The sequence below is a fragment of the Globicephala melas genome, chromosome 20 (assembly GCF_963455315.2).
Source record: "Globicephala melas chromosome 20, mGloMel1.2, whole genome shotgun sequence".
In the NCBI taxonomy this organism is placed as follows: Eukaryota; Metazoa; Chordata; class Mammalia; order Artiodactyla; family Delphinidae; genus Globicephala; species Globicephala melas.
Window position 1 is genome coordinate 7,479,867 of NC_083333.1, and position 26,877 is coordinate 7,506,743.

General features: G+C 53.5%; 3 protein-coding genes across 4 annotated transcripts in view; all 3 read right to left on the reverse strand.

The window, feature by feature from the left end:
• Window positions 1-2,290: 2,290 nt before the first annotated feature.
• On the reverse strand, window positions 2,291-12,920 carry SCARF1 (scavenger receptor class F member 1). Its single transcript, XM_030861854.2, has 11 exons — window positions 12,694-12,920; window positions 12,358-12,419; window positions 12,008-12,109; window positions 10,431-10,956; window positions 8,964-9,182; window positions 8,435-8,563; window positions 7,535-7,638; window positions 6,922-7,042; window positions 5,530-5,654; window positions 5,292-5,438; window positions 2,291-4,616 (listed from the first exon to the last, which is right to left on the reverse strand). The coding sequence occupies exons 1-11, from the start codon at window positions 12,909-12,911 to the stop codon at window positions 3,757-3,759; spliced, it is 2,613 nt and encodes an 870-aa protein (XP_030717714.1). The 5' UTR covers window positions 12,912-12,920; the 3' UTR covers window positions 2,291-3,756.
• Window positions 12,921-13,574: 654 nt separating this feature from the next.
• Window positions 13,575-16,528, reverse strand: RILP (Rab interacting lysosomal protein). Of its 2 annotated transcripts, XM_030861856.3 has the most exons (8): window positions 16,301-16,528; window positions 16,135-16,228; window positions 15,943-16,049; window positions 15,609-15,854; window positions 15,211-15,356; window positions 14,766-14,888; window positions 13,995-14,084; window positions 13,575-13,732 (listed from the first exon to the last, which is right to left on the reverse strand). In XM_030861856.3, exons 1-8 carry the CDS (start codon window positions 16,526-16,528, stop codon window positions 13,588-13,590), a joined length of 1,179 nt encoding a protein of 392 aa, XP_030717716.1. In that variant the 3' UTR covers window positions 13,575-13,587. The 2 variants fall into 2 exon arrangements, with proteins under 2 accessions (XP_030717716.1, XP_030717715.1); XM_030861855.3 differs by having other exon boundaries at window positions 13,604-14,084.
• A 734-nt stretch (window positions 16,529-17,262) lies between these two features.
• Window positions 17,263-26,877, reverse strand: part of PRPF8 (pre-mRNA processing factor 8) — a 36,634-nt gene continuing 27,019 nt past the window's right edge. Inside the window, exons 25-43 of the mRNA XM_030861853.2 lie at window positions 26,533-26,780; window positions 26,252-26,431; window positions 25,913-26,048; window positions 25,628-25,797; window positions 25,323-25,452; window positions 25,062-25,208; window positions 24,703-24,863; window positions 24,208-24,399; window positions 22,960-23,197; window positions 22,694-22,822; window positions 21,706-21,819; window positions 21,448-21,621; window positions 20,969-21,162; window positions 20,000-20,239; window positions 19,761-19,902; window positions 18,345-18,485; window positions 18,071-18,210; window positions 17,763-17,965; window positions 17,263-17,592 (exon numbers count right to left, since the gene is read on the reverse strand). Coding sequence (XP_030717713.1) covers window positions 17,438-17,592; window positions 17,763-17,965; window positions 18,071-18,210; window positions 18,345-18,485; window positions 19,761-19,902; window positions 20,000-20,239; window positions 20,969-21,162; window positions 21,448-21,621; window positions 21,706-21,819; window positions 22,694-22,822; window positions 22,960-23,197; window positions 24,208-24,399; window positions 24,703-24,863; window positions 25,062-25,208; window positions 25,323-25,452; window positions 25,628-25,797; window positions 25,913-26,048; window positions 26,252-26,431; window positions 26,533-26,780 — 3,234 coding nt within the window. The 3' untranslated portion in view covers window positions 17,263-17,437. The remainder of the gene's footprint in view (window positions 17,593-17,762; window positions 17,966-18,070; window positions 18,211-18,344; window positions 18,486-19,760; window positions 19,903-19,999; window positions 20,240-20,968; window positions 21,163-21,447; window positions 21,622-21,705; window positions 21,820-22,693; window positions 22,823-22,959; window positions 23,198-24,207; window positions 24,400-24,702; window positions 24,864-25,061; window positions 25,209-25,322; window positions 25,453-25,627; window positions 25,798-25,912; window positions 26,049-26,251; window positions 26,432-26,532; window positions 26,781-26,877) is intronic.

Sequence of the window (26,877 nt, forward strand, 5' to 3'; positions counted from 1 at the left end):
GGGACACAGGTTCGAGCCCTGGTCCAGGAAGATCCCACATGCCGTGGAGCAACTAAGCCCGTGCACCACAACTACTGAGCCTGCACTCTAGAACCCGCGAGCCACAACTACTGAGCCTGCATGCCACAACTACTGAAGCCTGAACGCCTAGAGCCCGTGCTCTGCAACGAGAAGCCACTGCAATGAGAAGCCCGTGCACTGCAACGAAGAGTAGCCCCCGCTTGCCGCAACTAGAGAAAGCCCGTGAACAGCAACGAAGACCCAATGCAGCCAAAAATAAATAAATTAATTAATTTAGAAAAAAAAAGAAAAAGAAAATTGGGGAAAGAATATAACCAAATCATCTATAGGAAAAATACAAATAACTTTAAAGATATGAAAAGAAGCTCAGTCTTAGAATAATCATAGAATTCACATTTTAATAATCTTATTTTTTTCACTTTTTTTAGTGATTCAATTATATATATATATATATATATATATATATATATATATATATATATATTCTTTTTTTTGGCTGTGCAGCACGGCCTGTGGGATCTTAGTTCCCTGACTAGGGATCGAACCCCTTGTCCCCGGCAGTAGAAGCGTGGAGCCCTAACCAGTGGACCGCCAGAAAATTCCCAATATATATATGTATTCTTTTTCAGATTCTTTTTCACTACAGTGTATTACAAGATATTGAATATAGTTCCCTGTGTTATTCAGTAGGACCTTGTTGTTTATCTATTTTATATATAGTAGTGTATATATATTAATCCCATACTCCTAATTTATCCCTCCCTCCCTCCCCTTTGGTAACCTTAATCTTGTCTTTATGTCTGTGAGTCTATTTCTCTTTTGTAGATAAGTTCATTTGTATTATTTTTTTAGATTCCACATATAAGTGATCTCATTTGATATTTTTCTTTGTCTGACTTACTTCAATTACTATGATAATCTCTAGGTCCATCCATTTTGCTGCAAATGGCAATATTTCATTCTTTCTTATGGCTGAGTAATATTCCATTGTATATAGACCACGTCCTCTTTTTTTAAAATTTATTTATTTATGGCCGTGTTGGGTCTTCCTTGCTGTGTGCAGGCTTTCTCTAGGTGCTGTGAGAGGGAGCAACTCTTCGTTGCAGTGCGTGGGCTTCTCATTGCGGTGGCTTCTCTTGTTGTAGAGCACAGGCTCTAGGCGCACGGGCTTCAGTAGTTGTGGCACGTGGGCTCAGTAATTGTGGCTCACGGGCTCTAGAGTGCTGGCTCAGTAATTGTGGCTCATGGGCTTAGGTGCTCCATGGCATTTGGGATCTTCCCAGACCAGGGCTCGAACCTGAAGTCCTAGGCCACACCTTCTTTATCCATTCATCTATTGATGGATACTGATGTTGCTTCCATGTCCTGGCTATTGTAAATAGTGCTGCTGTGAACATTGGGTGCACAAATGGTACCATTTTTGATAGTTAAAAAACGCAAGCAGGCATTCCCTGGTGGCGCAGTGGTTGAGAATCTGCCTGCCAATGCAGGGGACGCACATTCGATCCCCAGGCTGGGAAGATCCCACATGTTGTGGAGCAACTAAGCCCATGTGCCACAACTACTGAGCCCACGTGTCGCAACTACTGAGCCCGCATGCTGCAACTACTGAAGCCCACGTGCCTAGAGCCCGTGCTCCGCAACAAGAGAAGCCACCGCAATGAGAAACCTGCACACCACAAGGAAGAGTAGCTCCAGTTCGCCGCAACTAGAGAAAGCCCACACACAGCGATGAAGACCCAACGCAGCCAAAAATAATAAAAAAAAGAAAAAAATTAACATTATATATAAAAAAAAAAGAAGATACTTGACAACAACAGAAACCCCACAAACAAAAAATTTTATCTGGGGAACTCCCTGGCTGTCCAGTGGTTAGGACTCTGCGCTCTCACTGCTGAGGGCCCAGGTTCAACCCCTGGTCGGGGAACTAAGATCCCATAAGCTGCTTGGCACGGCCAAAAAACAAAACCCAAAACTTTTATCTGTACAAAGAGTTTAACTTTTTAATAATTAAAAATGTTATTACTTTAGTTATTTTTTGTGCGTGCTAAAATAATGAGATATCACTTTTAACCTATCAGATTGGGTGTGGGGAAATAGATGTCAACATAATTTATGAGAACACAAAGCCATTCAACTTTTTGCGGAGGGCCAACTGGAGTAAATACTCAAATGTTTAATTTTCTTACCCCATAACCCACCAATTCCACCTCCAGGAAGCTCTTCTACAGAAAACCTAGCACTAATGCAAAAGGAAATGTAGACCGAGTTGTCCACTGCATCATTTATTGTATCAAAACAATTAGAAACAACCCACATCCCCATAGGCAGGGGATGGTTTAAATAACCTGTGTTATTTCCACATGATGGAATCCCATGCAGCCATTTTTTATAAAAAGAGGTAGCTTTATATTTACTGACATCAAAAGATAGCCAGGTTATATTGTTAAGTAAAAAAGCAAATTGCAGAACGGTATGTTGTTTTATTTTCACGCGCACAGAAAAACATTTGAAAGGAAGCATCTAACCTGTTCATGAGATTCTCTGCACACTGGGACGGAGGGACTTGCTCTTTATTTCCTGACTGGCTAATACAAGTATGTGAGGAAAGTATTCAGAACTAGACCAACAGGCACTCCGTGAAAATTAAGTCTGGCCCCTCCCTCATCCCCCAGAATCCTCTGGGGAGAAGAGAAATCTCATTTTTACTCTAGACATGTCTATAATGTTAGTACTTTTTATTTTTAACGAAGAATATTGCCTATTATAATTTTAAATATTCAACCTAGTGAGAAAAGTGAAAAGAACGTTCACTGTAGAAAAGTTGCAAATTATGCAAAAATTTAAGAAGAAAATAAATATCTGCCACAATCTCGTCTCCCAGAGAAAAATGTCATTTGATGCCTTTCCCTCAAATCTTTTTTTTTTCGCGGTACGCGGGCCTCTCACTGCTGTGGCCTCTCCCGTTGCGGAGCACAGGCTCCGGACGCGCAGGCTCAGCGGCCATGGCTCACGGGCCCAGCCGCTCCGCGGCATGTGGGATCTTCCCGGACCGGGGCACGAACCCACGTCCCCTGCATGGGCAGGCGGACTCTCAACCACTGCGCCACCAGGGAAGCCCCTTCAAATCTTTTTTATGCACATCCATCTTTTTTTAAAAAGTCTGTAAAAGGGTCACGAAATAAACAAAAAATGGAAGAATTCTAAACGTATTCTGAGGCCAAAAGGAATGAAATTTGTAAAAAGAAAACTTACTTTTTACACGTAGCAGGATAGTGTGAACATGCTCCCATATTAAATATTCTTACACGACCTGATTTATTATGGTTGTTTAGGAACCTTTCATAAGGAATAGCTCTTTAATTAATCTTTCAGCATCAAACATTTAGGTTGTTTCCCATTTCAGAAAAATGTTTTGCAAATGAAGGAAAGAATAGCCTTTGGGGGCAAACAGAGTACAGGACAACAGAGAAAAAGTCCCTGCAGCCATCGCTTTCCCCTTCCTGACCCCATCCTGTGGGGTCTCTGCCCAGGCCTTCCAGACCCACTCCCAGAGCATGGCCAGGGCCAGAGCCAACTGGCCTCCAGCTCTGACATGTCCCGGTGGAAGTGCAGGGGCTCCAGCGTGTCTTTCCTGGCCCTGGGATCTTTTCCCAGCACAAAACACCATCTAATTCGGGGCAGTTCGGATGCCTAAGCACCATCCAGTCTTCCCACTCACGAAATTCAAGGTCCTCAGGGCTCTGGCGGCCCAGAGATGAGTACGACATTCTCATACTGGGGCTCCTCCTGCCCTTCCTCGTCAGCCAGCTTCTGGGGATCCTGTTCTAGGGGACCACCCTCAGGGACCAGCTCCTGGCCCCTCCCTGAGCTCTTGATGCCATCCCCTAGCCCCCTGGCCACTTCCTCTGGCCCAGTCCCTGCAGACTCCAAGGCCCCTGTCAGCTCCTCACTTGGGGCTGAGCTGGAGCTCTGATCGGCAGAGCCAGAGGCCGGCCCGGGGCTGCCCTTGTTCCGACTCAGGGCCCGGCGTGGAGGCTTAGGGATGGCACTCTTGACCTTAGGCTCTGCCTGGCCTTTCTGGAAGCTACCAAAACGGCGGAGGACAGACCGGACGGGGCCCTCAGATCCCCGGGGTGTCCCTGCCAGCATGTAGATTGTGGTCACAGAGCCTGCACTCTCCTGGACACTGCCCTCAATGGCTTCCACACGTTCAGCCACCGTCCGGCCACTAAGCGGGAGCCGGCGGCGGCCAGTGGCTGAATCCCTGGGGCTGGCGGCACCTGGAGGGGCCCCGTTCATTTCTGCTTGCTCTGGGCCTGTGGACTCCTCGGCCTCCTGGCTTTCAGGACCTGGCTGGCCCCCCCGGGAGAGCCTCTTGGGCTTACGGAGAGGGCTGGAGAGCTCCCCGGAGCCTCGGCAGCTCTGTGGTGCAAACTTGGTGCCTTCGGCAAAGGAGACTGACGGCCGCTTGGCCCGAGCTAGGCTGGAAGTGCGCGGGATGGCAAACGGCGTGGAGGCATCCTCAGCGGGAGGGAAGGGACCTCCGGTCAGGCTGGCCTCTGGTGACTCTGCTTGGGCCACAGGGACCACCCCTGGCAAAGGAGACAGAAGAGCTTGGCCAAACCTGGGCTGGCTACCCCAATCCATCCTGCTTACCCAGCTCAGCATCTTCTGGGAGGCCCCTCAAATGGGGCAAGGGAGAGCGTGAGGATGCAGAGAGGCAGGGGAAGGGCCTATTCAGGCAGATGCTACTGCTTCTACCCTCTTTTCTCATCACCCACCCTACTTTGCACTCATGTCACACTCTAACCATGCTAAAACTCCTTCAGCGCCACATGGCCATGTCCCTCTTACCTCTGATCCTTTGGGTATACTGTTCGCTCTTCCTGAAACATCATTCCCAACTCTCCCTAATTTTCCCAGGGCTAATTCCTACTGATTCTGCCAGGCTCAACTCCAATACCACTAACACCGAGACATCTTCCCTGACTCCAGTCATCCCTGACGTGGCTGGATTCCGAGCCCCGACCTGCATGTCCCCCATGAAAGCATGTATCACTCTGTCCCACATGTGTCTGATTACTGCCCACCAGACTACAGGCTTGGGGAGGACAGGAATCTATCTTGTTCTTTGCTGCATCCCACTGCCAGGAACTGTGAAGGGCATGGAACGGAACGGGAGCTTGATACACGTTTGCTGAAGGAATAAAGGAGAGGCTGTGATGAGCAGGGCTGCTCAGGGGCTGAGTGGGCTGTTTGGGGGCTACCTTCTTGGGGTGGCACGCAGTAGGCAGGACCTTCGTCCTCTTCTCCAGACTCGGGATCAGTAGAGAAGGAGTCGTCCGAGGCCCAGCCAGCCGAGGGCGGTTCGATGAAGCTATGGTTGAAGGGGATCTCCGGATCATGGTGCGAGACTGAGGCGGCAGGGGGAGGCTCTAGGTCAGGCGCAGAGCCCCAGGGGAAGCCCTGTCCCCTTGCAGCCCCTGACCCTCAGCACCCGCTTACCCGTCACCCAGGGAAGCTTGTGGCTGCTGAGGGAACCGCAGGGCAGCGCAGAGCCCAGGCTGGAGGTCAGTGCCCCCCAGACCTGCAGCTTCATCCTGGACATAGCGGTCCCATCTCTCGCTGGCCTGAGGGCACGGGAGAGTCGTCAGTGAGGGAGACCCCGGTTGGGGCGGGGCGGGGGCAGCAGTAAAGGGCCAGGACCATTCTGGTCCCGGGATTCGTGTGACAGAGTGACTGTGTCTACTTCAGTGACTCTCTATGACTACAGAGTAAAGTCCAAACTACTGACCCTGAGATCTGGGCCTGTCGCAGAGGGCAGCATGGTTCCAGAGTCACGAGGCAGCAACTGTGGCTCAGACTTTGCCTCTCTGGGCCACAGCTTCCTCATCCGTAAAATGGGGACAACTGCTATCTCAGAACTTCAGGACCCAGCACAGCACCAGCTACCTGGTGGGGCTGCCCCAAAATGCAGCAGTGTGTTATTATCATCCCAGTTGAGCCCAGCTCACCTATCTTTCTGGAAGTGACACCACCTCCAGGAAGCCCACTCTTGTCCCCGCCCCGAAGCTGGAAGTGACAGCTTCAATCATTACCATTCCTCAGACAGTCTGTGCACATGTCCCGGTCTTCCTGTGAGGGGCTTCTCCCCACCTCCAGGCTCTATGCCCCGGGGTTGCGGGGAGGCTACTGGGTCTGCTGGTCTGAGGATGCCCCACAGCACAGAGGAGGACATGATCAAGGGGTAGTGCGTGAACTAATACGAGCACACGGGACAAAACAAAGAGTCCAGAGAACCGGCCACGGGCTCTGTGCGTGCCAGTGACTAGCTGGGTCACCTTGTCCTCCTGGGAATTGAGAATGCTAATCTTCCTGCCCCACCTGCCCCGCTCCAAACCTCCATGCTGCTGTGAGCCTCCAAGGTGCTGAGAAGTACGAAGAGATTTTGTAAAGGAACAAAGCTCTGTGCAAGGAATATTCCCCGCTTCCCCGCAGCAGCCTGCGAGCTCAAATCCCTCCTCGCCTCCTTTTCTCGAAAAGCCACATTCTCTGCTAAACCACTGCTCGGGCTTTTATGGCAACTCTCCCTTCTGAGGCCTGGTCTCTTCCCCTCCCTGCCCAGAGCTGTCCCGGTGCTTCTGCCTTCTGCCATCCTGGTGCCCGGGGCCCCCTGCTCACGTGTGACTCAGAACCTCCCCCACTGAAGGCTTCTGAGGAGGGCAGATGGCTGACCTGGTGTCTCCAGGCCACAGCCACTGCCAGCTACCTCGTTACCTCTGACCTACGTGTGTGACAAGGCCAGCCCCTCCCCACCCCTGAGAGGAAACCAGATGCCACCTTGCTTCCACCCATGGCCTGAGCTGTGGAATCGGGAAGGAAGGGGCCAGGGTTCACCTGTCCTTGGGATCCAGCCGGGCAGCCCAGCAGCAGCAAGCACAGCAGGCGATGGCCAGGAGGAGAAGCAGCAGAGGCACAAGGATGCCCGCAAGGAGGGCGGCATCCTGACCATGGGATCCTAGGGAGAGCCAGGGACGGGCGACTCTTCAGGGCCATGTTGTCTCCCATACAACACGTCTCATCTCTAGCTCTGAACTGCCTACTCTGGGGAGATCCTGGGAACCTTCCACCTGTGGGCCCCTCCCGCTCTTCTAAGAGATGTAGACTCTGCTCAGCCTGGAGGCCCCCTCCTCCAGGCAGCCTCCCCACTGGTCCTCTCCCGATGGTCCACGGCCTCTTCCGCAAACTCTTGCCCTCAGTTCTCGGGCCTGATGAGACATCCCGGTGTCCGGCCCTGTCCGCTCATTTCCTGGGTGCTAGCCTGGTTTCCCAGGGGACAGAGGCTCTGTCACATCTTCAGGGGGCCCCAAAGCACCCATACAAATTTCCAGTAAAGAGAACATCTCTGAAGAGGGCCCAGCCTCTCTGGCAAGTAATGAGGCCCCGGAGCCCATGTAAAGGGCCACTCTTTCCCCAGTTACTTCTCCCTGTACCCTTCTTTCCACCTTACCCAGCTGGCAGGCCCCAGAGACAGGGTGGCAGTTTCCCTCTGGACATTCGCAGGGAACAGAGCAGTTGTTTCCGTGGAAGCCAGATGGGCACGAAGTGTTGCAGCTTTGGGGTGACAGGAGAGACAGGCTGAAGGCTGGGTGAGAAGGCATGGAGGTGGGCAGGGCACAGGGGAGGGTACATTTCTGGGCACTGCTTCCCACCCCCTGCCATACAGACTTCCCTGGGTGATGCCCACGCAGATTCCTCTGACCTCTCAGCCACATTCTAAGCACGCCTAGCAGTGTTTGGAAGAATCCCTTAGCCCCCAAGCCCATCTTCCAGAGAGACCACCCACAAACTGCCCCCTGGCTCCCAGGCCCCCCAGGGTGGAAGCCTCAGTCAGGGCCCACCTCTCATGAGCCTCATCCCTTGCCCACCTGGCGCTAATGTGAGATAAGCAAGATGCCAATGGAATCCGGAGACACTTCCTCAGGGTTTGGAGGTCTGAGCCATCCCCAGCCCTGCCCCTAACTCTCTGGGCCTCGGTCCTCTCCTCTATAAAATGAGGTCTCTTCCAGTTGATACTACATTCTATCCTATAGGTGGGAAAAACCTGACATTGGAGATAGTGACACTGATTATGTTTTTGCCACCTGAAGACCTTAGGGAAACAGCAGTGGGGTTTGGCGCCCTCCTCCTAAGTAACTTCTAGTTCAGGAGCCAGGCCTTTTAGATTAAGCATCACTCTGACCCTCCTCTGGAAGATGCAGACCCCACAACAAGAGGAATAACTTCTTAGTTATGAGGATGCTGGGTGGGAATCTGGGAGATGGAGAAGCCCAGGAAGGGAAGTTTGGGAAGCGGATTGCACAGAGGCCCGACCTAGGCCCCTGCCTCCTTCCAGGGCCCCAGTCCTCACCTGGGCCCCCAGTAGCCGGCGTTGCAGACACACTCCCCAGTCACAGCATCACAGGCCCCCCGGACACAGGTGGGGCAGGTAGAGCCACAACCCTCCCCAAAGGTGCCAATCGGGCAGGGGTCTTCACACCTGAGGTGAGGCAAGACTCAGAATGGGGAGCAGGGCAGGCCTGCACCCCACAGAGGGGCCTCACCCATCTGCCCACACTTGTCGATTCAGAGACCCAGTTGTCTACTTTTCAGCAGTGAAGCTCAGGTGCAAACAGGGCCTTGAATTTGAGGCCAGACCCAGTAGGTGACAGACTACAGATCCCTGGACGAGAAGAGGGCGGGAAGCCTGAGTGGTGAGGGAGCTGGAGGAAAACTGTGCCCAGGGCCCCATTAGCACCCAACTCTCGCACCTCAGGCGGGCCCCCAGGGCTGTGTGAATGTATGCGTTGCGGGAGGAGGCCGCTCTCCCTGAGGGAGCCGCTGCGGTGAGGATCTAGAAGGAAGGTATACCCTCACCCTGAGCAGGCTGGCCCCCTCACCTGGGCCCCAGCCAGCCAGGGTCACAATGTCGACAGTGCCCGGTGTCTGGCTGGCAGGCCTCCCCAAGCCGGCAGTGGGGGCACTGCTGCCTGCAGCTCTCGCCAAAGGTGCCAGGAGGGCAGGGCTCGTGGCACTGAGTCCCATTCCAGCCCGGCTCGCAGGACTCGCAGCTACCTGTGTCTGCAGAACATGGCTCATTCTGCTTGCAGTGGCCACAGCTGGGAAGAGAAAGAGTACATGCAACACTAGGAGAGCCTCCCGGTGCCAGCTGGGCCACTCAGGCAGGTTCGAGCCTCAGCTGCCCCGTGTTGTACAACAAAGAGGCTGGGCAGACTATCTCTGTGGGCTCTAGTAGGATTCCAGCCTTTTCCTAACCCCTGGTTCTGAGCCCCATCCTTCCCTGGGTCCCAGGGTCACCAGGAGCTCCCAGCCCAGCCAGGGAAGCCAAGTTACGACCTCAACCTCTGCTTCCCTTCTGCCCAGGGTTCCCCTCCTCCCCTTTTCCCCTTCCCCCATTCCACCCATGCCATCTCGGAGGTCTGGCATGAGCAGTCCTCAGTAGTGTATCCTCTATGCCATTTTATGCATTATGAAAACGCATAAAATGTCTGTTTTCACCACTAGAATTTTATCTTACATTTTTTCCAGTTTTATTGAGTTATAATTGACATACAGCACTGTATAAGTTTCAAGTGTGCAGCATAATGACCTCCTCACATACATACTGTGACATGATTACCACTAAAAGTTTAGTTAACATCCATCATCTCATATGGATACCAAAAAATGAAAAAAAAAGTTTTTTTCCTTGTGATGAGAACACTTAGGATCTACTCTTTTAGCAACTTTTCCAATAAGGTTTATCTTATCTTAATATCTCACTGATCCTTAAGTTTTTCCCTCCAGAGACTTAATTATCTGGGATCACGAGCTTGGATCAGACTCATCAGTAGGGTGAGGAAGGGAGTTCATAAAAGCAATTTAGCAGATCCTGACCAGTATTAAAAGAGAGAGAGAGAGAGAGAGAGAATAGAAAACATTTCGGTGTACATATGTGTGTTGTCTGGTTAAGTTTTTACTTCAGTTAATATATATATCGCATCATATATTATATATGAATGGGAGGTAAAACATTTCTTACTGTGGGTGGAACTGGTCAAAGTTTGAAAACCATTGAGTTTCAGAGGGACTTGCAATCCTTTTGCCACAATGTTGATTCTTTATCTGTTTCTACGGCTTGCTAGTAGTAGTATTTTGTTTAACAGTAAGCGGATGAAAGTGGTGGGCGAGGCTGGCCTTTAGGGCGTCGAGGGACTCTTTTTCCCCTTTCACCCCATCCTTGTCTGTTTCTGCGCAACATTCTCCCTGCGACCCCGGCTCATCCCCTTTCCCTCCCGTTCTCTCCCCTTCCTTCTCACGCCCTCCTCCCTCCCTTCTCTCCCGCATCCCCCGTTGCCCCGGCTCACCTGTCGCGGCACTGAAGCCCGTAGCGGCCTGCGGGGCAGGGCAGCTCGCAGCGCGCGCCGCGGAAGCCGGGCGGGCATGTGCACAGGCCGGAGGCGACGCTGCAGCGGCCGCGCACGCACTCGCAAGGCTGCCGGCACTCGGAGCCCCACCAGCCGGGCCGGCAGGCGCAGCGGCCCGACTCCTGCGCGCACGGCGAGCCGTGGCAGGCGCAGCGGAAGCTGCAGCGGCGGCCCCACCAGCCCGGCTCGCACAGGCAGGAGCCGGTGGCCTGATCGCAGCGCGCCGCCGCCGGGTTGCACTGGCACGGGCGGCGGCACGTGGGCGACCACCAGCCGGGCTCGCAGCGGCACGCGCCGGTCTCGGGGTTGCAACGCCCGTGGGGGCCGCAGGCGCACGGGAACTCGCAGCGGTCGCCCCAGCGGTCGGATTGGCAGTGGCACACGCCCGTGGCCGGCTCGCACTGGCCGTGCGGGTGGCAGGCGCAGCTCTCCCGGCAGTCGGGGCCCCAGTACTGGCCCGGGCAGCCTGCGGGGTCGGGGTAAGGGAAGGGGGTCAACGGGCTCAGGGTCAGGCACCACGGATCCTCGCCCTGCGACCCCTTCCACAAGGAAGAGGTGGGGGGGCCGGGCCCGCCCTCCAAGAGCCGGGGACAGCCTGTCCTCCTGGGGCACAGCTTACTTCCTGCCCCAGACTCTGAACTACACAAATCTTTACCACTGGCCCAGCCTCCCACTTCCACATTCCAGAACACACTTAAAGATCACGAGTGGATGGGCTTCCCTGGTGGCGCAGTGGTTGAAAGTCCGCCTGCCGATGCAGGGGACATGGGTTCGTGCCCCGGTCCGGGAAGACCCCACATGCCGCGGAGCGGCTGGGCCCGTGAGCCATGGCCGCTGAGCCTGCGCGTCCGGAGCCTGTGCTCCGCAACGGGAGAGGCCACAGCAGTGAGGGGCCCACGTACCGCAAAAAAATTAAAAAAAAAAAAAAAAAGATCACTAGTGGCAAAGGGCCTTGCCCAGAGTCACACAGAAGTGGGTGTGCCTTCATTTATGCCCCTCCTTCCTCTCATTGGGTTCCCCCATTGTGTCTTCCCCCGCCTGAATGCTGCCCATCCGGGTCGAAGAAGAAGCCACACTCCCCCCAGTGTCTCCTCTCAACCCTGACTCCTAGCCAGGCTGCCCTCTGGCTAAACTGCCCACCAACCCCTCTCCCATGCCCCATTTTCTGCCAGAGAGGGAGGACATTCCAGTCACCCTCCACACGCGCATACGGGGAGACCAAGAATGCATCCATTCTGCAGTTAACGGGGATCCACAGCATCTTTCCGGAAGTTGAAAGGGAAGATGAATGGCCCAGAACTGAACCTGTGGGAGGGCTCTGTGGATGGGATAAAAACCAGATGACTCAGGACATCCCCTTAGAGTGCGTCACTTCCTGTCTCGACCTCAGTCTCCTCAGCGAAGCTTGGAGGGATTCTGGCCCTGCTGTTCTAAGATTACATTCCTACGAGCTTTGCCTCCCCTCTCCCCCAGTCCTGCCCGGCAACCTCATCCTTCAGGAGAGACTCAGGACTCACGCGAGTTGCACCGGGCCCCGAAGAATCCAGGTTTGCATCGACAGAGGCCTGGTTTCACACATACCTCGTCTTCCCGGCAGACGTCCAGCCCCTCGCAGATGGCTGAAAAACACCCCACCCAGGTTGGAAGGACTGGGGTGCGGCCAGGGGACACTCTGCCCTTTTCACTGACTCCCAGTGGCCTGTCCCCCTCAAGAGCTGTTTCCTCAGGGCTGGGGGGTTGGGCCACGGCATGGACCCTAGCTCTAGGGCTCAGGAGGGCAAACAGACCCCAGGAGGGTAGGAAGGAAGGGTCACTGGGCTCTGTCCTCCCTTCTCCTCCGGTGGGGGGGTGCATCCTGGCTACTCACGGGTGGTGCATTCTCGATCATTCTGCCTCCAGCCTGGGCAGCAGTGGAGCTCAGCAGAGGGGCTGTGGGGCAGAGAGGGGTCAGCCGGGGGGCAGCCTGGCTCCGCAGGTGGATCACTGTCTCCCTGAGACATGGGATGCTGCCTCAGCCCCATCGGGCAGGCCTGGCCCAGGGTCACAGCCCCCGTGTCCCCGACCCCTTCCCGCTCTGTCCCTGGCCATCCCACCATCTGCCGCCACTACCCACCACCCTCTAGGCTGTCCCCGAGCCCCTCTCGCTTTAGCCCCTCTTTCCTCGTGTCCTCCTCCCCCCCCATGAAACCCCCAGAAGACCCACCTGCTGGCCATGCAGACGTGCCGCCCATTGGGGTCCAGCTCAGACCCCTGGGTCCCCCGAGTCCAGAGCAGCAGCAGAAGGAACAGGAGCCCCAGCCCCATGGCGGCCAGTGCAGTGGGAGGGCTTGGGTTAGTCTGGCCCCCACAGCTCCCAACCCCCTCCCTGCTTCCTCCCAAGGCTTTTCCTGAGGAAACCAGGCCGGAGGGGCGGGCTGCCATGAGGCACCTCCCTGAGAGGGTGGGCAGGCGCAGAGAGGACCAGACACCAGCGTACAGAAAGGAAAAGGAAGGCCAATGGCGAGGGCTGAGCAGGGGCTTCAGGGTCTGGTCTCAGTCTGGGTGGGGGGCAGGAAGATGAGGCTGTAAGTTACGGGTACTGGGATAGGCGAGAGGTTGAGCCATGGATATCCACTAGGTCACACTCCCCAGTGGAGGTCCACGCTGGGAGAAGCCTCCCCAGCCAGTGACAACCAAGGGGAACTTCCTGGCAGAGCTGGGCAGGGGCAGACCACTGACAGACAGACATGGAGCAGTTCCTGGGTATCATGGGCAGTTGCTTTATTACATTAGCTTAGGCCATCCGTACAAACACCTGGGAGGGAGGTAGTCAACTCTCCATTTCATGGATGGGGAAACTGAAACTCACAGAAGCAGCACTTTTGTCTGGCCCTGGAGGCTTGGCACAGAGATACAGGAAGGAAGGTAGGTTGAGCTCCCCGTCACACCCTGGCTCAGGCCAGGGTTAGAAAAGAGCCTGGGGAGGGCGGGGAAGGAGGGAGCCCTGTCCTCATTTGAGGTCACACGTCCACCCCCAGACAGACTCCGGAGTCAGGCAGGCCTCTGGGGCAGCTGAGACCCCAGATGAAGATATTCATCGAGAGCAGAGCAGGGCCGGTCAGGAGTTGGGGGCTGTCAGGCTGCCCACAGGCTCCACGGGGGTGGCTGTGGAGCCTCCTCTCCTCCCCGTATTCTCGCTGGTAGCCGCAATGCTGGCCTCAGCCTCAGGGGCCTCTGTTCCACCCTGACACCACAGGCCCAAGCTGGGGGGAGAGCCAAGAGGTGCTGTGAGCCTGGATGCCAGGGAGGTCAAGGATAGGGGCCGAAGGCAGGGGGTGCTGTAAAAAGGGGACTCAAGAGGACGACAGGGCAGCATGAGGCAGGGGGAGGTAAAGGGGCCACCAGAGGAGTGGGAGGGGACGGGCATGCTCAGAGCTCAGGGCGGCTGGGTGAGCCGCAGTGGAGCGGGAAAGGTGGGGTCCCTCCACTCCCACCACATTTGTCCTTCCTCTTCCCCCGACATACAAACTCTGTATTCTGGACTCAGGGGGTGGGGGCTGGAGGTGGTCTCCCTTATCCCTGGAGAGCAGGAGCCATGAGCCATCCTCATCGTCACTGAGGCAGAGGAGAGAGGAGTTGTGAGGGTCATTTGTCAAGGCCCTGAGGGACAGTGGGACTCCAGCTATGTTCAGCCTTCTGTGCAGCCCCCAGGAGCAGGCAGGGGAAGACAAAGAGACTTCAGGGGCCCCAAAGCTGGAGACAAGGAAGAGCAGGGGAGACGGAGGACAACTAGAGGATTTTTTTTCTTTTTGGCCGTGCCCCACGGCATGCGGGATCTTAGTTCCCCGACCAGGGATCGAACCCGTGCCCCCTGCAGTGGAAGCACGGAGTCTTAACCACTGGCCCGCCAGGGAAGCCCCCTCCTGAGGCTTTTATTTTCTAGCCTGACATACAGCAGGTCCCTGACAAGACTGCAGATACAGCCTTACCCATCTGAGAACAAACAGATATGCGGCCAAGACAAGAAACCGAAAACTGACTGTGGAGAAGCAGAATCAGCAGGTTTCTTCAGCAGGATGTACGGGGAGCATGGCAGGTGGGAGCAGTGCGATCCAGAGAGAAGGGTGGTGGGCTCAGGACGGCAGGCTCAGGGGATGACCAGGCCAGGTTAGGTTCTAGAAGTGACTAAGCTAGGTGACAGGCTCAAGGTGTGACTAGATTGGGGTGACAGGTACAGTCTGAGGCAACAGGCTCAGAAGGTGACCAGGCTCAGTGGGAATGGAGGCAGGGACTTACCTGCTCTCTGCTTCCTCTGGGGTCCCTAACATCTTGGCCTTGATCTTCCTTCGTTGCTTCCTGATAGCCACCTTCATGGCTTCGAGCAGAAGCCCGGGGACCCGGTGGTCTGTGAGCAGCTCCCTACAGAGGAGGGGGAGGAGCAGAGAAAAAGCAGTGGGGATGCCAAGAGTAGGTCTCGTCCCGACCTTAGTTTAGATGTCACCCCTCCTAGGAATACTTCCTTGATGGCGGCTGTGACCCTTTGCAACGGCCCACCCCATGTGGAAGAAGTTCCAGGAGGGCAGGGGCTTTGCGATTCTCGTCCTCCGGTGCCCAGCACAGTGCCCGGCACACGACAGGGTGGATATATCGATGACCCAAAGAATGAGGAGGGTGAACCGAGGCCTGGGGACAGGTGCAAGTGGTGCCCCCGAGCCTCCCCACCCCTGTCCTGCGCCCTCACCGCTGGAAGTAGGCCAACTCCTCCTTCAGCAGGAACACATTGGCTTTGAGCTCATTCCTCTCCTGAAGGATCTGTTCAACCTCCTCTCGACTGAAGCCGCACTGCCCTACCTTGGGGGGGCGTCCTGGCGGCGGCAGGGCATCCGCCTGCGGAAGGACAGGCTTGGTCAGGGGGGCGCCTCGGTTGGAGAGGGACGCTAGAGGGTGACTGGCAGGGAGACTTGGGAGGCCAGGGCGCTACAATAGATGCCAGACCGGTGCTCTGGCCGAGACTGGGGGCGGAGGTCGGCTGGGGGCGCACACTCGTGCTACCTTCCAACTTCCCGGTGGCCCTAACTACGCAGCACAACAAACCTTTCCCGAGTGCTGGACCGGTCCCTGACCTCATCAGGCACTCACCCGGTCCTCAGGGGTCCCCGGGGCTCCTGTGCCCGTGGCTGCCGTCTCGGGCTCCTGCCTCTGCTCGCACCCGGGCGCCGCGGCCTGGCCGTGCGCCTGCTCTGGCGCGGGCTCCAAGGTCGCTTCGCGCCGCCGCTCTGATTCGCTCTCGCGGTCCCGCGCGGCGCGCAGCTGGGCTTGTACTGCGGCCAGCTTGTGCCGCAACTCCGCATTCACCAGCAGGAGGCGCTGCAGCTGCTCCTGCAACTGTGGGCGGAGCAAAGGGGGCTGGTGGGCGGGGCGCCGGAGGGCCGGGAAAGCCCCGTCCCCGCACGTCGCCCCGCCCTGCCCTCACCGCCTCAGTCTCCTGGCTGCGCTGCCGCAGGTCGCGGTTGTGCGCCCGGAGTTCATCCCGCTGGCGGTCGGTCACCTCCTTGAGCTGCCGCAGCAGAGCGCGCTCCTCTGAGGAAGGGGCGTTCTCAGCGGCGGCCCGCGGGGAGAGGCTCTGAGCCTCCCCGCCCCCGGTCCCCGGCAGGCCCGCACTCACCCTGTGGCCCAGAGCGCAACTCTCTGCAGAGGCGCTCGTTCTCCTCCCGCAGCTGCCGCAGCTCGAGTTCGGCCTGCTGCGCGGATACCTGCAGCTGGAGAGGCCGCGCCGTCAGGGCCGGGCCCCGCCAGCCCGCGGGCGGCTACGGGAGGGCGCCGTGACTCACCGAGTCCGGGGCGGGCCCCACGGCCGCCTTTTCCAGGAGCTCCAGCGCCTGCACCACCAGCGGCACGAGCCCGGCCGCCGCCTCCGGCCCGAAGCGGCGCGCCAGCTCCTTCAGCTCAGTGCCCAAGGCCCCCGCTAGGTGGTACACGAGCTCCGCAGCCGTCCCCGACCCCGCGGCCACCCGAGGCCCCCAGCAGTGCGCCCCAGGCCCCACCCTCCTGGGCTCCATGTCCCCCGAAGGCGACTAGGGCTGCTACACCCTCCTCCCCACAACTGGGGAAGGAAAAGGCCAACCAGTCCTGGCCCAGGAAGCAGTCTAGGACGGTAGAGGGCGGGGTAGCGATTAAGGGAAAAAGGCTGGGGAAGGAGAGTCTCAGTGCCCTGCTCCCTGTCCCGTTCAAGCCCCCAAGGTCACAGGAAGCAGGACAGCCAACTTCCAGCCAGGTGTCCAGGAGCTGAGGCTCAGGGCTGTAAGTGGTCACTTTCGACAAGCCCTCCCCACAGTGCCCACACCAGGCTCCACCCCTGTGTCTGGAGTCATGGGGCCTGACTTGGCTGCCAACTCTCCGGGCAAGAGGTGAGAGGTAGGAGAGCTGTCACTGGCCCCAACCAGAGGCAGCCGACTGTCCAGCCATGTGCCTGTTTCCAAGACAGACTGAGAGTGACACGAAGCTTAAAGGGCTAGGCTGGGCACCACAGCTGCAGACTGCTCCAAGAGATGCTGGAAAGCAGGGAGTGTTCCCGAGCATTTTGGAGGGAAATTGGCAAATGTCGTCATGGCAGCAGGAGTGTGAAGGCCCAAGTCCCCTTCAGTTCTCTGAGTTTAGAGAATATTTACCCCCATAGCTCCTGAATATGAGGGGGCCTCAAGGATCAGTCCAGCAGCTTGCTGTGAACAAGTCTGGCCTCTGCCACCCTTACACCCAGAATTCGAGCTGAGGGGAAAAAAAACACCTCAACAACTCCTATTTATACAAAATTTATTATACTTTGTTCAGAATTACAAGTCACCACAAGGTCAACAACATAAGCACAAAATAGAGGAAAATGGGGCCAAGCTGTTGAATGTCACCAGCTTGTCTGTGAGGGTAAAAGGCTCTAGCCTCTGGGGAGTCTGAAGCAGGAAGTGAGGAGACAACTAGGCATAGAGGTCCTCTCGGTCCGCGGAGTAGACCTCGCCCTCCTGCAGGAGAGCAAAGTTGAGGAAGTGGGAGGGTCTGTGCACCTCGTGGTAGAACTCTTTGGGGTTTGCCAGCTGCAGCTCATACTTCATGTTGGGATCATGCCGAACACCTTGGAGTAGAAGGAAAGGGCCAGTGTTGACAAGGTCCACCTGCCTCACCCTGCTGGGTCCTGGGCCATCTCCAAACCAGAGTCCGGCCCCAAGTGCTAAGGGTGATGGCCTAACCCCAAGCCCACCATCCTGTGTGCCCCGCCACCACCCCACACCCTGCCTCACATACCCATAAAGTTGTAGTTCCACGAGGACTGGGCAGGGACCATAAAGAAGCCAAGGAAGCGGTCTGACAGTAGCATCTGGACCCTCTCATAGTGCGAGGGTAGGTAGCCCTTGGGGTTGTTGCCCTTGTCTGTGTTCTGGCGGCCCCATTCATAGCCACTGGGGGTCAGCTTGTAGGCTGTCAGGGTGCAGGAGCCTGGTGTGAAGCTGGAAGAGGAATGAGGACAGAGTCAGCGCTCAGGCCACCATTCCTGGGCCCTGGCCTGCAACGCCTGCCCCATCGTACTTCCTCCCAAGGCGGCCCAACCCCACCTGCAGGTGATGATAATGGTCTTCTCGCCATCCCAAGATGGGTTGTCAGCCATGATCTTGGCATGGGTGGTGACATCCTGGGGTGACAGCTGGGGGGACTCATTGGGCTGAGTGTGGATCCAACCTAAGGGTTCCATCTCCTATGGGTAGAGCAGTGAAAAGCTATTTAGAGCCCCGTCTGCAGACAGGAATCCCACCCGTGAGAGTAACACCCCTGCCTTCCCTCCACCACCTTGAGAGCAGAAAGCCCCGGTTCTCCTACAGCCCCGCTAACCTTGAGGTACTCATGCTGGGGCAGCTGGCCAGGCAGGTGCACAGTCTGGTGAGTGCCCCACTGTGGTACCATCACGATGCAGCGGATCTCCTTCACCTGGGGGTTATCTGGTGGGCTCACCCCATAGAGGTACCCTGCAATCTGGAGACAAGGGGGTCAAGAGCCAAAGAGATTCTTAGTACCAGCCCAGAGTTGGGGCCGTCAGCCCTGTGTTTAATTCCCTTCTCCAAGAACAAGGACAGAGTTTCTCAAATGTGGCCAGAATCTCCTGCATCAAAAACGCCTGGGGTGCTTATTCAGAACGTTAAACACAGACCTCACCTCAGACTTACCAGGGGTGCTTATTCAAAACGTTAAACACAGACCTCACCTCAGACTCAGCACATCAGAATCTCAAGTGGGGTCCAGGAATCGGCACTGCTCACACGTTCCCCAGTTGCTTATTTAAGTATTTAAGTACAGTGTCCATAAACAAATGAGCACACAAGCACAGAGCTCATGCATTTCCACAAACTGAACACATCTATAAAATCAGCACTCAGCAGTACTTTAAATTTTACATTGTCATGAACAAAGTAAGAAAACTTGTGTTCCTATAAACTCACCCAACACAGGATACTAACAATCTTCAAATTCACCAGACTGAGGCCACAAGTTGGTGTTTTATAAAATATGATTCTCCCTGATTACTAGTAAAGTTGACCATCTTTTCATATATTTTCCACCTTCAGTTCCTTTTCTGAACTACCTTCATACTCCTCTGCCGCACCATTCTTCTACAGTTATCTTTTACAAAAATCAACTTCTGAGAATTCCCTATTCTAGATCCCACTATATCTTAAGAGTTATGCAAATATTTTCTTCCTGTTTTTAGTTTGTCTTTTGTGGTACCCTTTGTCACGCACAAATTATTAATTTTGATGATGGCTTTGTGTCTTGTTTAAGAAGGTTATCCTAACTTTAAGACGGTACATGTTTTCTTCTAACAGTCTACTACAGTTTAGTATTTCACGTTCAGATTTGTGCTGCACCTGGATTTGAGTCCTGTTAAGCGCTGAGGCGGGGGTCGAGCCTCCTTTTGCTGACTGTTCAGGGTCATGGCGCGCTTAATCCCACAGATGCAGCGGGTCCTCAGGTGACACAACACATTTATTATACACACGTGAATCTGTCTCTATATATCCTCTTCCAATAACTTCTAGGAAATACATCATTTCTCAATTGCCATAGCTTTATAATGTCTCGGTATCTGGTGGGGGCCGAAACCCTCCTCCCTCCCTGTTTTGGCTCTCCTTGTATATTTACTCATCTATCAATTTCAAAACCAGCACCTCCAGTTCCAGGAAATCTCAGGTGAGTTTTAGGCACATAAAATGTTTGGCACACACTGTGGCCTAGTTGAACAAACATACTCACTTGGGCTCGAAGGTCAGATATGCAGATAAACTTCTTCAGCACATTCTTGGGAAGAATATAGGTATAACCAGTCTCCTTGATGTCATCAGATGAAACATAGATGTGATTGGTCCTTAAGTGCAGGTTGGCGGCAGAGATGGCCCTAAAAACAGGTAGGGAATGTTGGCATTTCTCAACTCAAGCACCTCAGGTAGCACCAGAGGCCTTTCCAGCCCTACCCCTCTTGCCCCTTATACTACCTGACCCTCCATTCAGTCTTAGATGAGAAAGTCTGGGTCTCATAGTTGCTGGTGGTAGAGGTGATGATTTCGTCACCATGCTTGTTGACAGTACGAGTCTGGGTTGCAGTCAGTTGTGACTGTTCCTTGGTCTGCTTCTCAATCTCAGCTATTTGCTGCCGCTGCTGTGATGGTGCAGAGATCTCCATACCCAGGATGATGTCTCGAATTTCTGATTGTGTCAGTGATGCCACATTCACACTGTGGGGACAGTGTGGGTCACACCACAAGGATCCCTTCCCCTTGGTCACTTACGTCCCAATGGCAAGGTGTAACTTGGTGGGACAGGGGAGCCCATACTCTGACCCCAGATAATCTTCAATTGACACTTGAAGTGTGAAGTGGAAATACACTAATACGGATAAGATTTGTCACATCCCAGGCTGGCCCTGTGCCCGTACACCTTTCAGCCATGCTCAAACCTGCTCAGCATCCATACCTCCCACTTTTCCTCAACAAAAAGTGCCCTGGAACCGGAAAACTCTCAAAAACGGAAATCCTAGAACAAGTTCTCAATCACAGGTGGTGTGTCCGCACCCTTACTGGGTGAACATTTTTGGTTGCCACAGTGACAAGGAAGGAGAGAGAAGGAAGGTGTGTGTGTGTGTGTGTTATTAGCTGTGGTATCTGGGGGTCTGGGATGTTAGAACTTCCTGCAATGTATGGACAGTAAGGAAACGTCCTGCTCAAAATGGCAACAGTGCCTCTGCTAAGGAATAGCGCCCAAGTGTCAGCCTGAGCCCTGAGACATGGACACTTCCTATACCATCTGAAGACACTGCCTACCTACCTCTCCTCTATAGGCATCTCTAGGACAATTTCTTGAGAAACTTCTGAGCTTAAAATGTTGCAAAAAACCAAGAAGGCATATACTGAGCCACCCATTTTACCCTTTCTGGATCTCTCATCTGTATCCCCACCACTGCTCACTTGTTTTTCTTGCCATAGTCAGCCAAGATAAGGTCCTTGAGCTGCACCTCCACCTTGATCCACTCCTCGTCAGTCAGAGTGGGCCAGATGTGGTGTGGTTCTGTGATCGTAGTCTTGTCTGGCTTCAGGATGACCTTCGCCCGGTCGTTGTTCACATGCAGGGCACGCAGAATCAGGATGAGGCGGGAGAAAGCCTGGGGAGAGATGTGGCAGCATGGGAGGAGGTCGGCTACTTGATGTTCTTCCCCTCGCCTCCATCCTATCCTTTCAGGAGACCCAAGAACCCATTTCAAACCCTACGGTGCTCCCCTCACCATGAGTCAACTTGATATGCAGAGTCACTAGCCCATGCACAGGCTGAAGATGTGAAAATGGCCCCATAAGAGGCCTGTGGGAAAACCTAAGGCACAGAACCTTCCTATGACCCCAAACCCACTCCTCTTAGAGTGGCCCTCCCTCCTCGTGAAGTGGCTTCATACCGTGTAAGATGAGATAGTCTTGAGCCAGTCATCATAGAGGTTAAAGAGAACCATCTGCGGCTCAGTGGCTTTAAGGATGAGATCCCCAAACTTTTCCACCTTGAGACAAGCCTGGAAGGGGAGCTGGAGCTCTGATCCTTTGATCACAATATTGGGGAAGTCCAGCAAGTGCACCTGAGACAAGATCAAGTCCAAGTTTAGAAACAGAACCAGCAGGTCTCAGCCCTCTTTCCTTCTACCTCATTCACCACCTCTCACCTCCAATGGATCGAGCATGCCTTTCCTGGTGACAATGATCTGCTTGGGCTGCTCCTCCACTGGTAGAGATCGGATCAGGGCAGCCACCTCCTCAGCTGTCTTCCACTTAGCCAACTAAAAAGCAAGAGAAAAGAACATGGAAACTGAGTCTCCAACCTCCCAGGTCAACTAGAACTAAAAATTCTAGTCTTAAAACAATTAGACTATGTCTCTATCACACACTGCTATTGAATGTTAGGTACTTCAGAGGTATAGAAAAAACGTCCAATGGTCTTGCCCCGAAGGGTGTTTCAACCTCGCTGGCCAGACAAAGCTCACACAATGCCACGAGCTAGTATTTGATTATATACACGCTACGTCAGGGACAAGAGAAATTAAGGCTAAGGTCATAAAAAGCTGCACAAATAAAGAAGTCTTAAGGGATGAGTAAGACAGTGATTAACAGAAGAGATGAGTTCATTCTAGAAGCAAAGACCTATAAGCAAAGCCACAGAGGTGGAGATGCTCATCAGGGTTTGGGATACCAGGATCCTGGACTGACTGCTACAGAGGAAGAGGAACTGTGGCCGGACAGGTTACAGGCCAACCAGATGTTAAGCATCTAGGAAACCAAAGAGTTAATTCAGCAAAAAGAAAGGGGCTACCAAAGGCTTTGAGGAGGAGAAGAGATTTGGTGAAAATGACATTTTAAGAGTGCTTGTTCCCTTTAGAAAGATGATTTTTCATAGCCCTCTTCAAGATAGGTTAGAGATGGGAGATTCAAGAAGCAGAGATGCCAGCTTGTAGGTAATGAAGGACCTCAAATATTCTTGGACCTCTTATAGAAGAACACTTCCCAAGTTAAGTAATTCAGGAAAAAAGTTTAAATGAGATGTCCTGAACCTTACAAAGAGAGAAATGGGAGATTCTCTCACATACACACCCCCCACATACCAAAGAGTAAGAGGCAGCAAAGTTCTACAGCCTCTCTACCCTTTAACATGCTCACCTGCCCCAAACGCTTCTGTCCAGCCCACACAGATGTGTGAATTATCTTGAGAAACAGCTGCCCTGTGCGTGGGTTGAAGATGAAGATGGCCCCATTGATGGGCTTGGTGGTCAGGTTCCCTTCAAAGGTCTAAGGAATGATTACATCAGTTAGCACAGTCTAGACACAACCAGCCTGCCTTCCTCGCAATATGCACACACTTGCCCGGCCACCCTCCCACAGGCATATACAGAACCCCACACCCACATGCTGCATCTAACTCTCACCTTATGGATAGTCACTCTGTAGACATTCGTGTCATCCACAAACCAGATAATCTGGTTGGAAAAGAGTTCACCATAGTTCTGAGAGGACAGATAGGGCTCAGTGGGCTCAGAGGAATAAAGCTGCAGCCCTTTACGGATCCGTTCACGTAACACATACAAGGCAGGGTTTGCCTTCATGATCTTGGCCATGGCCTGCTGTATGAGGGGCTTGCTGCCAGGGAACCAGTTTCCATAGGCACTGTGAGGGTGGAAGAGGCAAGAAAGGTCAAGACCAGGCTGGCAGTCCCAGGAACAAGGCAAACTGCGACTCTACAGGGGAAGAAAAGGCTGTTGGTCAGGCTGAGAATGAGTGCCTGTTCATGTACATAGAGGCAGGGAAGAAAGAGTCAGTGACACCAGTGGAGGAAACGGCCAACCTCACCTCACCTGGGCAAACTAAAAAAAACACGTGTATATTAAAGTACGGGGCAGGGGGGAGAGGTAAATTAGGAGGTTGAGATTAACATATACATACTACTATATATAAAATAAATAATCAACAAGGACCTACTGTATATGGCACAGGAAACTCTACTCAATACTCTGTAATAATCTATATGGGAAAAATATCCTATAAACAATAGATATATGTATACATATAACTAAATCACTTTGCTGTACACCTGAAACTAACACAACATTGTAAATCAACTATACTGCAATGTAAAATAAAAATTAAGGGACTTCCTTCCTGGTGGTTCAGTGGTAAAGAATCCGCCTTACAATGCAGGGGACGCAGGTTCGATCCCTGGTCCGGGAACTAAGATCCCACATGCCACGGGGTGTCTAAGCCCGTGCGCCACAACTACTGAGCTCTCACTCATTCCTTAGACCTTTGAAGGGAACCTGACCACCAAGCCTCTCAATGGGGCCATCTTCATCATCGAACCTCAACTAGAGAGCCTGCACGCCGCAAACTACAGAGCCCACACGCCACAACTACAGAGCCCATGCACTCTAGAACCTGCATGCTACAACTAGAGAAAACCCGCACACCACAACTAGAGAGAAGCCCGCGTGCCACAACGAAGAGCCCGTGTGCCACAACAAAAGATTCTGCATGCCTCAACAAAGATCCCGCGTGCCGTGACTAAGACCCGACGCACCCAAAAATAAATAATAAATAAATCTTTTAAAATAAACAAATAAATACAATAAAGTGTGGGGCTGATGAAAAATATCAATACATGCTTCTGAGCCTCAACTTACCTATGCAGGTTATAGGCCAGGTCGATGGCAATGAGCACACCTGTGGGCGAAGGGTAGATACTCATGTTGTCTGTGGTGTAGTCCAAGAACTTGGCCCGGGCGTAGCGCTCGATGTCATGGGAATCATAGTCCCCCCAGCGCAACTGGATGTCAATCCAATACTTCTGAGTGGTGGTGCTGTCCATCACATCCCTGAGGGTGGAAAGGGGTCAGGAGTCTAGGCTTCCAGGAAGACACTGGCACAACCAATATCCCCAGAGCCACAAGAACTCTCAATCACTACGTCTGAATCTCAAAACCAACCCCTCTGCCTGTTCCAGATCAGAAGACCCACCAGAGAATTAGCAGACCTCGCTGAGGGTGTTAACAGAATCATGGGTAGAACTTGTTTCAAATTAGAAAGAAAGGCAACCAGGGACAATTTCTAAAGCAGTGCTGCTAGAATAGTAAAACTAAGCTTCTTAGATGCCTAGGGCTGGGTCGTAAGGCACTTACTTAGAGTCTGCCAGCAATGAGGGCCGGGAGACATTCCACTTATAGGAGGCAAAGAGCAGGATATCTGCACAGGAAGAGTTCATCTTATAGGACTTTCGGGGGTGGATTGTCTCCTTTTGTACTGTCTCAATTTCCAGTGCATCCAGTTCCTGATCAAACACCTGGAGGCAAAGGTGGAAAGGTTATGACTGGTTATGGAAGCCCACTTAGAATGAGGGCTCATAGAACTTAAGATAATGTGGCACCTGGGACCTCAACAGAAGTCTCATCCTTGGAGCTCTGAGGGTGGATTTCCCATACCCAAAAGAGAGAGCAGATCTGACTTTTTGTGGCATCGTCTCCCCTCAATTCTAGCCCACCTGACACAAGTCCATAACGATGCTCTCGTGGATCTTCTGCCACAGGTGAGCTCGGAAGATCTGGATGAGAGAGATCTTCAGTGTGGGGATCTTGCCGTGCATGAAGATACCTGTCAGGTCCAGCTGCACCTGAAAGCCTACGTATACCTGACAGGAAAAAAAGAGCGACACTAGAGACCGAGAGGTTCTCAGGATGTAATTAAGGAAGTAGAAACTCTTGTTTTTAGCTTCCCATCTCCCATGTCTATCAATCACACTCACGTTGGCTCGGTTGATGGTTGGGGACCACCAGAGGGTGAATCTACGATTGGGAATCTGGTTCAATCCTGATCGCTGAGCATTGGTTAGTTTCTTCCACTTCATAGACTCCTCAAAACCACTGGCCTTCTCCCTGGGAAGCAGAAGAGACGAGGTAAAGTGACGTCCTGCCATCCCCCAGAGCACTGCTGACCTCCTGGGGTGGCTGTGTGGGAAACACCGCAGTAGAACACAAAAGCATATGAGGGATGAGCTCAGAGGGCTGTGACATGTGAGAGGTCACTGTAAGGGGAGAACAGAATCCTCACCAGAAAAGCCCCTCCCAGGTAGGGAAGTAAGTGCCCTTGAAGAGAGTGTGTTCCAGAATGCCTTCCACACCACCCAGGGCCTGGATCATGTCTGTACGGTAGTTGTTCAGGTTCCAGAGCTTTCCATCATGCCGCTGGTGTGTCCACCAAAAAGGGTTCTGCTTCAAAACCTAGATGGCAAGGTAGGTACGGTGAAGCTTCTGGGTGCCCACTGCTCCAGGTTCCCAGCATGGCCACAGACTCTCCTGATTCAGGGAAAATCTCTCCACTATCCCCTCCACGTACCTGGTACTGCTTAAAGTCAGTTCGGACACGCCAACCCTTATCATAAGCCAGTGTGTGCCGGTCCTTCTGGAAGAGGGTGTTGATTCGAGGAATGCCACGATCCCATGAATCCTCTAGATCTTCTAGGGTGAGTCGTCTGCCAAGGAAAAAAGATCAAAGTTAAAACAAATACTCATATGAAGAGTCCAGCATTCCTCCCTGGCCAAGGATAAACAGGGTCAGACATACAACCTACTTCCTTGACTCCATAAAAATACGGCATGCTCTACTCCTGACCTCCAGGCAGGACTCAAAGGTCACACCACTCAAAAGGACTGCTATGCCCTCCTGGATGCCCACCTGTTCTGCGCAATGGCCTCTTGTCTCTTGAGTGCATACTCAGCCCAGACCCGCTGAGAATCAATGAACTCACTCTCCCAGGGCTGTATGTAGCGATACAAGTTGGGAATCAGCTGGTCTTCTTCATGGCTCATTCCTGAACGAAAGTGTGTGATACCTACATCTGTCTGCTTGGACCACCTGTTTGGGGACACAACCAAGATTAGATAAAAAATAAAAACTGAAACTAAAGAAACATCTCCTTCCCTCAGGGTCTAGCAAGATTTTCAGCCAAGTCCTACCTGAGGTCAGATTGGGGGATGAGCACATGGCCCATTGAGAGCATGCCAAGTCCACCCAACTCCTTAGGGGTGTAGAACACGACAGGGGGGAAGCGACTCGGCATCTTGGAGTTGAGGCCAATCTTGATTCGTGTCTGGATCTTGTTCTCACACTTCACCAGCAAGTCCAGGAGCTCCTGGGTGTTCACCACAGCCTCCCGAAAGTATGTCATAAGGCCAATAAGAGCTGTGTTCCACTTATTCACAATCTGAAGATAGTGAAAAAGAAGTAAATTATAGAAGTCATTGCAGGGACAGGGTGTGTGGCTAGGAACCACCAGATACAATTAGTCATATTCTCCCTAG